Raw genomic sequence first — 15,357 nt, forward strand, 5'->3', positions numbered from 1 at the left:
AAGGATAGATGAATTGTGCGCATCTTTAGCAGTGGTTAGAGATAAACTGTCAGAATTTAATGCCATTCTTGTGTCCTTCTGTTCTTCCGAGCCCTCACGTCGTCAATTAGTATGTGTGAAAGCCCAACTAACGCATTATATGAATCGGATTCGCGATTTGTTGTCTCTCAATTGGCCAGTAGACAAGCGGCAGGAGTGTAAGTCTTTATTAACACAAATTTCTAAGATATTTGATAAAATCATAGTCTTGCTTGAAGGGAATGAATTGCCTAATTCAAGTTCTGAGGTTCAAGGAATCGTGTAAAAGTGTTACTCCAATTTCTGTATCTTCAGCTTTTCAAACTTGTACTGCGGTTGCTAGTGATAATGTCGTTCTGGGATCTAGTGTGGGAAATGTTCCCCTGGGATCTTCTTCTGCTCTCTTTTCAAGTGCTTTGGTGCCTGTAAGTAATTCATGTAATAGATCTTCGACACATGTTGGTATGACTTCTAATTTTCCTATGGCACCTAGTAACGCTAGTGTGTCTCAGTGTCAGCCTACTGTTGCTACACAACATGTTTCCCATGCAATAATGCAAAAAATATCCCCGTGTCTAAGTGCCACCTGTATTAAGTGTTCCTTTGGGTTGTTTAACCCCTAAAGAAGTGGTCAATGCTCTGGTGGTTTCTCAAATTTGTGAGAATGTTTTGCAGATGAGCATATCTGTGCCTGTTTCATTGCAGTCTAACGCTAGTCCTAACCTCAATTTCTGTACTCCATCCTTTTCTCGAAGGCGCTTGAATCAAGATTATTGTGCTGTAATTGCTTCTCAGGACCACTCTAGTCCTTCCCAGGTACCTCCTAAACCTGCCTTCTCCCCGATTTTTTCCAATTTACCTCACCCATTGACTACTGTATTTAAGGGAGTGTCAAAGTTTACTGCAAACTCTATTGATGAACTTAATTCTTTCCTTCGATTTTTAATTGAATTTAAGGATCAGGCTATTGTGTACAATTTAACTAGCGATCATTTTTTCCATGTCTTATATCCACATGTATCTGGAGCTCTTTCTGAGCATATCATTAGAGCCATCTCTGAAAGATGGACAGTGGATCAATTTCATATACATGTACTTGAATTCTTTATTGCTTCTCATGCCTTGTCTTCGTTGATGCAGAAAAATTATTTCAGAGTGCAGCATTTGAACAAACTGTTGTCTGAGTATATTCAGGACATTAAGTTCGATGCTAGAATTTTTATGCTCAACTATTCTGAGTTTCAAATGGTTGCCAGCATTATTGAGGGGCTTTCACAATAACCTGCAACTTTGGCTTAATTGGAATTGGTAATTTGGTAATTTTCAGTGAAACGTTCGAAGAGCACCTTGTCCATCTCAATGAAGTCCTTGAAAGACTGTGTAAAGCAGGTCTAACCCTTAAGGCCAGCAAGATTACTTTTGCTCAATCCCAGATGTCCTTCTTAGGGCATATTGTGTCTGAGAAACGTGTGTATTGATCAATCTCGTACTGCAGCTATCAAAAATTTTCCTACCCCTAAAGATGTTAAGGCTGTAGCTAGGTTCATTGACATGGTCAATTTCTACCATAAATTCATCCCCAGTTTTGCTGAAAGAGCAGCTCCATTAAATGCTTTGAGAAGAAAGGACGCTAAATTTCAGTGGGGTGATGCCAAACTTGAAGCTTTCTATGATTTGAAATATGCTACATGTAACGCTCCTGTTCTGGCTATGCAAGATTTTTCTAAACGTTTCATTCTTCAAACCGATGTCTCATCGACTGGTGTATCTGGTGTTCTCCTTCAGGAATTTTAAGAAGGACGTTGTCCAATTTATTGGTATTTTATTCAACCTGGCCATGCTCTAATGTTATCAGAACTTTATATTTGTAACTGTTTTCTTGTATATGTATATATGTTTATGTATTCATTTCCAACCTGCCTTCCTTCCCTTAATAAAGTGTCATTCTTCAATTATTAAGTATGGCTCCAGAGGAAGTGGATATTTCCCACTCTGGAAGCGTCTCTCCTCTTCTCATGCCTCCATGTCTTTGGGTTACTTCCCCTGCCCCTCTCAAGGGATCCAATCATTGTTGACTTGCTCGATATGTCACCTCGCCCCTTGGGCAATGTCACGGTTGACCGAACTGAGAGAGAACATTCTGCTTCTCGTGCTTGAAGGCGACACACATACGAGCCAGTGCCATGCGGAGGTCGAACTAGGTTCCACTGACATGGAGGTAGGAGCTGAAATTTCTAGAGTTCCCCAATGTCTTACCAAGTAAGAAAGGGTATGAGCTGGTTGGACCCCTTTTAGTAATGTAATGAAATGAAATGAAATCAAGGTGAGGTTTGTGGAAAACTATTTGTAACTTTCATTTGTAAAAGTCTTGTTGGTGCGTGAACGTAGAGCTAATGCTCGTTATTTCTTGTACTATTTTTCACTTCTGCCATGGCAGTTTGTTTGACGAGGCATGTCGTACCCCTTGCATGGGGATCTTTAAATTGTAGAGTCCTTGATTATGAGTTGTAAAGCCGCGGGTAATGTTATTTGAGGTTCCTTATAATGAACTGGCAAAGTTTTATGCACCTTCGTGTAATGCCAAGTAATGTGTGTATTTAGTCGCATCGGGTGGAAACTCTAAGAGTTTTTCTGCAGTTCTAAGAGCTGTTTAGGTGTTATGGTAAACTCGTGCTTACCTAAAGTGTAATAGTTTTAGATTTTTAGCCACGTTATTTTCTAGTATTACCTGTTGGTATTTGGCAAGTATATGAAGTGGGATACCCTCAAGCTTGAATTAACTGTATTTTTAAATTACCTGGGCTGGTTCCTTAGGTGACCTTGTGTGACGTTTGTAAATTATATATTATATAAGAGTGTTATTATATACTGGATAAAGAGTCTGACTGAGTTTATGATTAAGGTGTGAAGCAAATGTTGTCATCAAAACAAGGCAAATTTAAATCTGTTATATAATAAAAGTTTTGGCACTATGATTCAAGTGGTTATCTGTCCAGCCCCACAGGCCCACCACTTCCTTCTCATTCGCTACACCTGCCATAGGGTGACACAGGAACTATTTGATTTATGAATTAGAAGCCTTAGCTGTTGTTTTGTCTTTAGAAAGATATAGGATGTACCTTGAACATCTCCCTTTTGATCTTAAAACTGATAATCAGGCATTGAGTTGGGTACTAGCCAAGCCACGAAGGAGAGGTCATCTTGCACGTTGGGCAGTACGCATCTCAGCTTTCCAATTTGAAGCTCGTCACATTTGTGGCACTGAAAACATTGTGGCCGAGAGCCTCAGTAGGATGTTTCATCCTGGCAGTTCTGATCCTCAATTAGAGCCTGCAGATCAATTTCCTGAACAAGTTTCGGCCTTTGTCATGTAGTTCTCACTAACTCCCCTTTTCTTTCCAAAGATATCGCTAAACTTCAAGAAGATGATGCTGACCTGAAAGCTATTATAGATAGAATTAAGTCTGGTGAAAACGTCAAACCTCATGTACTTAAGAATGGTATTCTCTGTTGTCTTGCGCGTGGTAGAAGGGACCCCAAAACTGTCATTCCAAGTAACTTGGTTGCTGCTCTCTTTAAATATTCCCACGAATCCCCTGTGGGTGGACATCTCAGTGTTTTCAAAACTAGAGAGGAAATCTGTAAACATTTCATTTAGAAATCCATGGACGGTGAAATCCATACACTTGTCAAATCTTGCAAAACTTGCAATGTTAGTAAACAAAATAACAACTTGCAGAACCAACTCCAACAACTTATTGCTTTGACGAAGCCTTTGCAAGAGCAGAACGAAGCATTACTAGCCCGGCTCCAGGTTCATGAGTCTACTGGTACCGATGCTACATCTAGCAATGTTGGCCAAGTTGCCTCCTACTATGCATCTAGGTCTGTTGTCATCTGAGCAAGCTTCTCGCCCTATGGAGAGATTATTCATCGATTACACTTGTCCTTTCCCAAGCTCACGGACCAACCATCATTTCATACTTGTGTGTGTTGAGGCATTTTCGCATTTTACGTGGCTGTTCCCTACTCGTACGACTAACGCTAACACTATAATTTCTTGTCTGAAACAGATCTTTGCTTCAATTGGACCCTCTCAATTTTTGGTGAGTGACAATGCCAGAGCTTTTACCTCTGTGCAATTCCATAATTTCTGTTTTGATTTGTCAATTTCTCATGTAACAACTACCCCTTATTATCCGAGACCAATTATGCTGAAAGAGTCAATCGAAACCTCAGATCTGCTCTTATTGCCTACCACTCGGCTGACCACTCTCAGTGGGATTCATCGCTCAATTGGTTGTCATTTGCTTTCAATACTGCCGTTCATGAAAGTCATAAGCAAACTCCTGCTTCATTAATGCTAGCGTTCACCCCCAATTCTCCATTTGCAAATCTATGGTCCATTAACGATCTTCTTCCTGACGTCGCAAATCCAGAAACGATCCGTGCTGCTTGGCACCATGCATGGAAATATTTGAAAGTTTATTACGTTAAAATTCAACGTAACTAGAATCACGGGCAAAGACCGTACAATCTGACTGAGGGTGACCAGATTTATATTATATTAAGACGCATCCTGTCAGTAATGCTGCAGACCATGTCATTAGCAAGTTAGCTCCCAGATTTCGAAGCCCCTGCACAATTTTAGAATTCCTAACCCCTGTGTCATTATTAAGAAATGAGATTTCCACTTCCGGAGGTGCATATGGCCCTGAGGTTCACTCAGCCTACACCAAAAATGAGTACCAGGTTAATTCCTGGGAGCAAAGGCGGCCGGGCATAGAGCTAACCACTCTACCCCATCATGTGCCGCGGTTAATAATGGTGGAAGCCTTTACCTTCCACTCCTCCAAGGGCCTTCATGGCCTGTACGGAGGTGTCTTTGTCTTTGTGTCATTATTAGTCAGTGATCATGAGAGAAAGAGGATCAGCAGAGTCGACTTGTCCCAAATCAAGATCCCGTAGTTATGAATTAATGAGTTGGAAAACATTTATGTTTTAATTATAAGAAAATTTTAGTTATAAGGAAAATCTTAGTTGTAAGCAAATTTCATTTTTTTATGCTGTCTAACAAATTATTCTTGTAGCCATATACTTTAATTATGGTTTGTTTTAGTAGCTTCATTGGGACAAGCAAGCCTCCCCACCGCAGCAAGGTCACATGGTTCGCAGGGGAGGACAAATCACGCATGCACAGTTATGACCCATAAACAAAGTAGCAGTCTTTTTAGTGGACATCACCTTCCTCTCTCAGTCTAAAAATTGTGCTCCAAGCTTCCAGTAACATCAAATAATTGTGCACAAGAAGTTTGTTCCATCGAATCGGACCATCAAAGGAAGTTTTACAAAGACGTTTAGAGACAACTGAGGAAAGACGTGAGGTGCAAACGGTAGAACAACGTGCATCACAACAATGTGTCCACATACACCTTGTTTATTGTTAGGGACTTCCTGAAAAAATCAACATGACTACTGCTCTGCATCTGACTACTCAGTTGACCTGGCTGCTAGCCCAGTTCAAACGGCAATGTTTTGACTCCAGTGATTAGATCCAAGCAGAATCGTAGGAGGTGCTCAAAACAGTGAAGCCAGAAGAGTTTCATGGGTGCGTCCAGAAATGGGAAAAATGACTGAAATCACTGTATTAAGATAATATAATGTAATATAAGTATGTTTTTATAAGCAAATTCTCATAAATTCTGGGTAGCACAATGAATATGAAAATTACGATTTCCTAAACCAAAGAGATCTTGATAGAGTACAAAAATAAGAGAAACAAGTGTTCAATTGGGAATACGAAACCAAGACAATTGGATCATTTCTAGCAACCAGGATGTGTTTTCTTTGAGGATGGTAGAGTAAGTCACATTGAATCAAGGGGTAGCAAAGTCAACATTGTGAGTTTGCAGCTGAGATCAAAAGACTTTATTCAGTCCCACATCACCACTGACCTGCATTTAGGACTGTCAACGAGGTGGCAAGATATGTAAGGACTCAGTCTTATTTTGTATGAAGGTACAGGGCATTCTGTTCAATTTTATTCACTCTTTATTATGCTAAAATTCCACTTTTTTAAAAACAATTTTATTGTAATTTGTAATGTAACCTGATAAGATATGGAAAAATTGACAAAACTGGATTCAATAATAATAAAAATAATAATAATAATAATAATAATAATAATAATAATAATAATAATAATAACAACAACAACTTTTTTTTGCTAGTGGCTTTACGTCGCACTGACACAGGTAGGTCTTATGGCGAGCGACGATGGGATAGGAAAGGCCTAGGAGTTGGAAGGAAGCGACCGTGGCCTTAATTAAGGTACAGCCCCAGCATTTTCCTGGTGTGAAAATGAGAAATCACGGAAAACCATCTTCAGGGGTGCCGACAGTGGGATTCGAACCCCCTATCTCCTAACCCTTTTCTATCCCATCGTCGCCATAAGACCTACCTGTGTCAGTGCAACATAAAGCAAGTTGTAAAAGTACTTGCAAATTTCTCTGGAAAATCTTCCTGTATCTGTTCATCGAATATGATTTTATCACCCTTCTTGATTACCATGTACAGTGCATAGTGTACTGCTGATTGAATTTGGAGTTCCTTCAATACTGTTTAATTTCTTTCGTGATTCCATTGAGTATTTCTTGCCTTTCTCGTCATGCATTTAATCTCATTACTGGTGATTTTATTAGCATAGTTTTCCTTACTGCCCATCTGAAGTGGTGCTATCTATGCCAGGCTACTAATTTTGACATTCCAATAATTGTGCTACTCTCTAGCAATGAAATCATAATTCTACTGGAATGGATACTATGGCTGAGTTACTTCAATACATGAGCCCAAGTGCACTACCAGAGATCTTTATCATGCCAAAGACAACATGGAATACATGATATTTTACCATCCATCGACTACCTCAGCTGGGATTAAACCTGCAAACTTGAGATCATGAGTTGGTCACTACCACCAATCTGCTGAGACAGCTACAAAATTTTCAGTTAGAGACTTCACAAAAATGTCTAATTTTTCAGCCAGATTAATCATAATCCAAGATTATGGTCCCAGACCCCATACTCAAAATTGTTTTTAAAATGTTGTGCTATGGTATAAAGTCAAACCATTTGCACTGTTTATCAAAATATATTAGGGATAAATTTGGGAACTATTAGGCTAAATGTTTCCTACATTATGCATTAAATGAAGAGTACAACTTACGGAATCTGACCCTCCTCAATGAATTCAAACTGTTTGAGAACAAACCCAATGAAGATCTGATCAGAGTCCAACAAGCAATAGTTGACCCGCAACTGCACCAGTTGGCACAAGAGAAGTAAAACACGGCACTGCAGTTTAACATCACTCGTCACAGTATATTGCTGCCAACAAAAGAAATATTTAAATCAATTCTTAAATATTACAATATACCTGGAAAAAAAAAAAAAAAAAAAAGGAAAACAAGGAGTAAAACAAATAAGAAAATTTGAATCTACTGGGGAACAAGAATGTAATTTACATACAACACAGTCTGAATATTTGAAAGTTATGATAAATGCACAAGTTGACTACAAAGACAGAAGGGTACATAACATATATATACACGGGTTTATTATTTTAACAGTGGCAACTATGCTGTAACAATGCCATGAAACATAGCCAGGCAATATAATGTATACCTGAGGTAGCTTAAGACACCTACCTTCCCTCAGTGTAACTGAACTCACCCTCCACACGCCATGCACGTGTGCAGCGACAACAAGAAGAATGCAGTTTTGACCGTGAGCTTATGGAGTAAAGATGTAATGATTTCGAAGCAATATCAGAGGAGCTGGTTGAAAGTTGAATGCGCTAGAGGTCGCAATGCAAGGAAGTGTTACGAAAGATTGCAAGAGGCTTGCGGTGAAAGCGCATTACTTTACTGTACTGTAGCACAGTGGGTCAAGACCTTCAAAGACGGATGACAAAATGTGACAGACATACCGCGGCCTGATCATCCTGCAGTAAGCGATGACAATGTGCAGAATGTGAATGCGTTAGTGCTGGCGGATCAGAACACCACAATTCATGAATTAGTGAACGATACAGTTCTGGTGCCTTCGGCTGTGTTGCAGATCCTGAAGAAGTGGCTGGGAATGCAGAAAATTGCCTCCAAATGGGTTCCACATGTTTTGACCGAACATCAAAAATGGCTGCGATATGATGCTGCTCGTACGCACTTGGAGCGCTATGAACGCGAAGGTGAGGCATTCTTATTGCAGATAATCACTATTGATGACACCTGGGCCAGAGCTTATGAACCGCAACTGAAATGCCAATCAAATGAGTGGTATCATCACAGGTCACCACGAAAAGTAATGGTTTGGCCGACCGGAACCAATGTTAAGGCCATGCTGATTGTTGCCTACGATTGGGATGGTGTTACCATAAAGCATACCATTCCCAGAGGACATACCATCAATGTGGAGTATTACTGTGCAATTTTGCAAATGAACTTGATAGCAGCTCTAAGAAGAAAACAAGAACAATTCCTGAATAACCCACCAATCATTCTGCATAACAATGCAAGGCAGCATGCAGTTAACGTAAGAAATTTCATTTTTCCGTATTGAGCCAAGAATTACAATAAATAAACTTTATATATCCACCTATTCAATACAATTTTTATGCTGTTATACAATTACAACATATTAAATTTCACAGGACTAGTTTCAACGCCTATTTGCGTCATGTTCAGCTGTTATCGGAAAATAGGCAACCTTATGTATAAAATTCATGACATATCTTAAAAAGGTTTGGTGTGAAACACAACAAAATCTACATTAAAAACCTTGACACATTAAAAACTATTATCACAAGTAAAAGACTTGTGAGTCAGACATGTAATAAAAAATTCATTAGTTGAGTGATATCCTTATGGACAAGCAGTTATAGAGTCCTTAAGTTTGATGTGCGATTTGCTTTAATAAAATATTAAGATTCATTCAACTACAGTGTGTTTACTGCAGAACCATCTTGAAAATCGTGAAGGTTTGCCGGACAGAATTTTCTGGATAAAATCTTCTATGTCCTAGGCCTATGAGGTGGAAACATTTAAATGGCTTCTTGAGATGTTTGTAAAACCTATGTTTCTCAGTTCAATGCGGAACCTGTGAAAATATATGAAAACGGCATTAACGATCAAATGCTGGGAGTGTTGTGGCTCTATACAACATAATGATGATTTAAAAGTTGTTCAGTCGCTGGGGCTGCGAAGTGTTTTACCAACCCCCTTATTCTCCAGATCTCAGCCCTTGCGACCACAATGTCATCCCTAAAATGAAAACAGCGCTTTGATGGGTCTGCTTCTGCACAGCGGATGACATTCTCCGGGACACCGACTGCTCTGTCCACGACTTCCAGAGATCAGACATTCTCAACGGCATCCAAAGGCTTCCACATCGCTGGGAACGAGTGCCACACAATGGTGGTGATTACTTCGAAGGCCTGTAAAACGCCTAACATTCTAGGTATGCTATCTATCTAAATAAAAAATAGTTGCCACTATTAAAAAATCAAATGATGCATATATAAACACACACACCTGAGGGACATAATTCATGTAAATAGAGAAATACAAGAGAGTTGCTTATGGAATGAGGCAAGCATATATTCTCTTACAAGTTCTTTTTAATACTCTATATACAATTAAGAGCCTAAGAATGAATATAAAGAAGTAATGATGAGAAGTTAAAATGATTAGATTTGATGATGATATTGCAATCATTGAAGAAAGTAAAGAATTACTATAAATCCTCAGAATATATGGACCTAATTGTGAACAGTAAATGCAATATGATTAACTTAGAAAAGGACAATAGTAACCGTATGTGATCACCAGCTAATGGACGTCAATATCAAACTGAGGGGTAATTCACTACAACAAGTGAGAACCTCTACATACTATAACGCAAATTTACTGTTAATGGAAGAAGCATGACTTATATAAAGAGCATAACTGTCCAAATCAAGGTGGCATTCAACAAGAAAAGGACCACATTAACCAATGAAAACTTATCCAAATAGAAAGTTACAGCTTGAATGTTGCACTTTCGGAAATGTGAACTACCAGCAAAAATAGGGGGAGAAGAAGAGAACCGTTCAAGCTGTGGTATTTCAAGATGAATGGAAATAATACGCTGGAAGGCAAAAATGACTACTGAGGATGTGCTCATCAGAGCTGAAGAAGAGCTTAGGAAGGTGGTGTTAAAATGAAGAGATCAAATTAATACACAATGCCTCTACAGTTAATGTTTTGGAGGGGAAAGTGAAGCGAAAAAGAGGAAAAGGTGGGCCAAAATTGCAGTTCATTAAACAAATCACGAATGATGCGAAGGCAAAATCCTAATTAAGGGTTACGAACTTCATATTGTTGGTCCGTATTGAACTGAGATAACATATAAATAATGCACAGTAGAGTTTTCCACCTAGTCAATACTAAGTTGTATGTACAGTATTTACATTACATGGGACTAGTTTCAACCCTACTCGGGGTCATCATCAGCCATAATAAAACATACACAAAATATATGGCAAAATCCTAAAACATGTTCTCTAGCAGTAAGAGTCTTATGAAAATTCTAATTTTACAATATGAAGTGTGGTTGAAATGTTGCAAATGAAAACGAAATATTACGTGTGATGTAGGTGAGTAATAATTAATACAAGTACATTATACATGCTAAGAATTCTGGAACAAAAGTACAAATAAGGTGCTCTGTGTTGTTAAAATTTATAGACTCCTGGAATTCAGTAGGTCCTGGTGATGCATAACGGTTGTGGACCGAGTGCTATGGCAATAAGAATGAACACGAAGTAAACTGACACATATATAAAAATATACAGGTATGTACAATGTCCATAACAAAATGTGTAGTTGATATTCTCTGGAAGAAGAGTCAACTAAACACTGTATCAGCTTAAGTGGAGAATTCGGCAGTTGGAGTATTGAGTAACCAATCCCAATATCACCACGTGCAGTGTCTACTTTCTTCTCAACGAAAATTCAAAAAACTTCACATTCTACACAACAATCAACTGGCATGTATAATGTACTTGTATTAATTATTACTCACCTACATAACAGGTAATATTTCATTTTCATTTGAAACATTTCAACCACACTTCATATTGTAAAATTAGAATTTTCATAAGACTCTTACTGCTAGAAAACATGTTTTAGGATTTCGCCATATATTTTGTGTATGTTTTATTATGGCTGATGATGACCCCGAGTAGGGTTGAAACTAGTCCCATGTAATATAAATACTGTAAATACAACTTAGGATTGAACAGGTGAGAAACTCTATTGTGCATTATTTATATGTTAGGCAAAATCCTATGTTGGAATGAAATGACTAACAGAAGAAGGAAAAGATGAAACTGCACCTCATATTGAGGAACCAGGAAGAAGACAACACACTGGTCTAACGCAAAAACTATAAATCCAAGATCTTAATATCAGGATATATGAATTGTGAAATTTTTTTCTGAAACTTAAGACAAATGAAACACAAACTTTAACCTGAACAAAAAATAATGCACATTCTATACTAAACACACGTTGGTGCAGTGAAATGACAATGGATAACAAAAACAACCTAGCACTACACAGAGAAAAACTAGTAAATTGGAAAGTATTTCAACATCCTTTTGATTAGAAATGGTCTAATACAAATTTGGCATTTTTAAAACAAGCAGAAATTTTATGGGACAGATTAATATAAGCAATTTAAGAGATGAAGAAGAACAAGCTTACTGCCCCAGAGCAGTTTGCACAGAAATACAGGAAATTATTCTTCAAATTCGACGGAAGTAAGAGTTGTACGGGAGATCCAAGATATAAATCAATGGATGTAGAATACAATAGGTCTGCAACAGATTAAACCAATCTATGGACTGATAACCCAAAGAGGAACAAGGTTTGTTTAATTCGGTACTATGCATGTTTTATTAGTTATAGTCTTAACATTATTACAGTTCACATGTCACTTAACAAAGGTCTTTAAATGGTGAAGTCCTTATGACTGGAAAAACACAATGTTATTGGGTTTTAAACAGCAGATGAGAAGGGATGAGGAAAGTATGTCAAGGCATGTCTTTAATTAGAGGTTCAGCTGTTATTGTACCTCGCACCTACATTCCTGCGCCAGTATTCTGGTTTCTTCTCACACCAATCCTCTTGTCGAGGCCACCATATCTGAGCTGATAAGAGCACTCCTTTTGTGACAATGCAGAGTTGGATTTTCCCTATTTCTGAAGGAAAGAAGGTAAGACAGAGAAGGATAATCAGTTCTCTGTAACAGGTGGAGTAAGTGTTTAGTCTGCAGCTGAACTTGTTAAAAGTACTTTGGGTGTTAGTGTACACTGTAATATTTTTCAATCAATCAATATTCTAAAAGCTAATGCCTTGTCGATGCAACCACTCTCTTCTTTCACTAGCTGTTCGTTACAGTTCCATAAAATTGTCACAACCAAACCTCTTCTTGATGTCATCCAAATACTTCATCCTAGGTCTTTCTCTTCCTTTCTTTCCCACCACTTTCCCTTCAAGAATGTTAGCGATGAAAGTGTTGTGTCATGCCGAAATTGAGTACGCCTATATTGTTAAGTAGGAAACTACACAGATACATCTGCAAAATTGGTTCAGATGCAACATTTTGCAACAGTCACACATACATCTGGGATTTCTAAAATTGCTGGACAGAAGAAGATCTCTTCGATATCAACAGCGGTTGCCACATCCAGCAAACAATCTTAGTTTTCTCTGGATTTTTTTAAAAATTTGCTTTACGTCGCACTGACACAGAGAGGTCTTACGGCGAAGATGGGATAGGAAAGAGCTAGGAGTGGGTACAAAGCAGCCATGGCCTTACTTAAGGTACAGCCCCAGCATTTGCCTGGTGTGAAAATGGGAGATCACGGAAAACCATCTTTAGGACTGCCGGCAGTGGGATTCAAACCCAGTATCTCCCGGATGCAAGCTCACAGCTGCACGCCCCTAACCACATGGCCAACTCGCTCTCCGGATCTCTGTAGAGCTTTCTTAGACTTCGGAATTCCTTTCTGGAAAATGGAAAATCAGTCCCCTCAGAACATTTATGAAGAAGTATACTAATGAAAAGGTTCCATCAGAATCTGCACTCAGAAAAATTTCTTTGACTGTCTATTATGAAGAAACCCTGCAGAGGATTCATACCAGAGTGTCAGGAAAGAAACATGGATCTCTACTGACAAAACTACAGATGCAATGGGATGTTACATGGCCAACATCACCATCAGAAAACTACGGAAGCAACACAACTTGACCCTTCCACATTTCTTTTGACAATGAAAGAGACAAAGAGAACAATTGGTTCCACCGTCACACAGTTGTTTACAAATTGCTTAATGCTACTCTGGCCACAAGGAATATGACATGATGATGATCTGCTTTTCGTCACCGATGCAGCACTTTATATGAAAAAAGTCGCTGAAGCTTTGAAAGTCCTCTCCCTGAAAATGCTCTGTCTCACATGTCTAACTCACAGGCTGCACAGAATAACCGAAGTAGTAAGAAGTTTGTATCCACTTACTGATAAGGTGATTTCAAACACGAAGAAAATTTTCCTAAAATCGCTCTCCTAAATCTGGATTTCTAAGGAAATAGCACAAGAGCTCTCTTTACCTCCACAACTGGTTTTGATCAGGTGGGAAACCTATATCTGTGCTTCTGTATATTACACCAACAATTTGAACAAGTCTATGACAGTTGAAAACTTGGAAAAACATCTTATTGTAGCATGTAATCAAGAAAAGAAAAAGTAAGTAATTTGAATGTGATCGATGTATTAAGTAGCCTATATTAAATTAGGATGTTAATAATTTTACTGGATATATGAATAATGTTTAAACACCTATTTTGATAAATTTCTGCCTATTTTCTGAATTTTATGTGCCTCTTTGCCTGCCTATTTTAACCAAAATAAATACCTGAACTTCCGGGCTTTAATAATAATCATTAACATTATCTATAATGAACTCATGTGTTGTAAATGAAGTGTACAGGAGATCTGTAACAATTCTGTGAAAGTAAAAGATGAAAAGAAAGATTACAACAATGAAGAAACTTTGCTGATGTTTGTCAAAACCTTACATTTGCTCAAGGATCTCCAAACTTAAAACTTATTTGTGTTATACCACCAATAGTTGGAAGAACTAATCTGACCAGCTTGTGTAGTAACACAAGGCTAAAATCAAATGTTGATCTAGGGCTTTTTTAAAGAAAGTTTTGTGTTTTGTAACCTTGCAAATGTTTAAGCCATAATTAAATGCAGAGCATAACTGTAGCAATATAAGCTTTAATTGCATCTGTTTTTATAGACTAACCTACAGTTTATTACACCCCTATCAAATGCCAAATGCACCCGCTGATAACAGTGAATCAATGATTTACTATAATGAAGAAACATGAAGAACACATTCTAACATTTACACCCATCACAGGCAAACAAAACAAACCCTATATTTGAGCAAGATCTTTTATGCTGTATTTCAACTAACAAATATTGTTTAGAATAAGCAATGATCTTTATTGGAACATAATTTTACCTGATAATAGAGGTTATTTATCACATTAAATTACTTATCACAACTGAAACTTCAGCACACCTTCCATTTGTTTCAAATTACCTTTAGTGCCTTTATGACCATTGGTTCAAATAACCGGATGTAAGCTGCCAAGGAAGTCTTGTCTGCTCCTCTACTGAAACTCTTGAACATGGAAGTACCCTTTCTCTCCCCTCTCTTGCGCAGGTAGTTCATCCACCTAAACAAGAGGTTGATTTTGAATTATACTGTCAACTGCAGTTGTATTAAGTTAAAAATATCAGATTATTTACTGTAGTTACTTTTCTAAAATACAATGCATCATGTACATTTTTTTTACAAGTTACATGTCAAATTTATAAGTTAAAAAGGACATAATACTATTGCTGAATTCAAGGAACTTTTAAGTAATACTGAATACATACAGCACTTCCTCATTTTCTAATGATAATGTTAAGAAAATTTGCACCTTCATACCAAGGTGCAGCTCTTTTCAGGTGTACTTCCAATGGAGGCAAGCTGCATGTACCATTTTGTCCACATATCAGCCTCCTGCCATTCTTAAATTTTCTGGCAGTACTGGAAATTAGACCCAGGCATCAGAGGATGGCAGCTAATAGCACTAACCATAACATTATGGAGGTGGACAATAATAAAAATAATCTAACTTAATAATTGTCATGGTTCCCTTGTTTGTCATGGATGAGAATG

At 38.0% G+C, this 15,357-nt stretch overlaps 1 protein-coding gene across 1 annotated transcript in view; it reads right to left on the reverse strand.

The window, feature by feature from the left end:
- Positions 1 to 15,357, reverse strand: part of htt (huntingtin) — a 900,697-nt gene that overhangs the window by 373,716 nt on the left and 511,624 nt on the right. Inside the window, exons 22-23 of the mRNA XM_067142878.2 lie at positions 14,731 to 14,866; positions 7,243 to 7,403 (exon numbers count right to left, since the gene is read on the reverse strand). Of these exons, the coding sequence (XP_066998979.2) occupies positions 7,243 to 7,403; positions 14,731 to 14,866 (297 nt within the window). The remainder of the gene's footprint in view (positions 1 to 7,242; positions 7,404 to 14,730; positions 14,867 to 15,357) is intronic.

This window comes from Anabrus simplex, chromosome 3, assembly GCF_040414725.1.
Source record: "Anabrus simplex isolate iqAnaSimp1 chromosome 3, ASM4041472v1, whole genome shotgun sequence".
Lineage (NCBI taxonomy): Eukaryota > Metazoa > Arthropoda > Insecta > Orthoptera > Tettigoniidae > Anabrus > Anabrus simplex.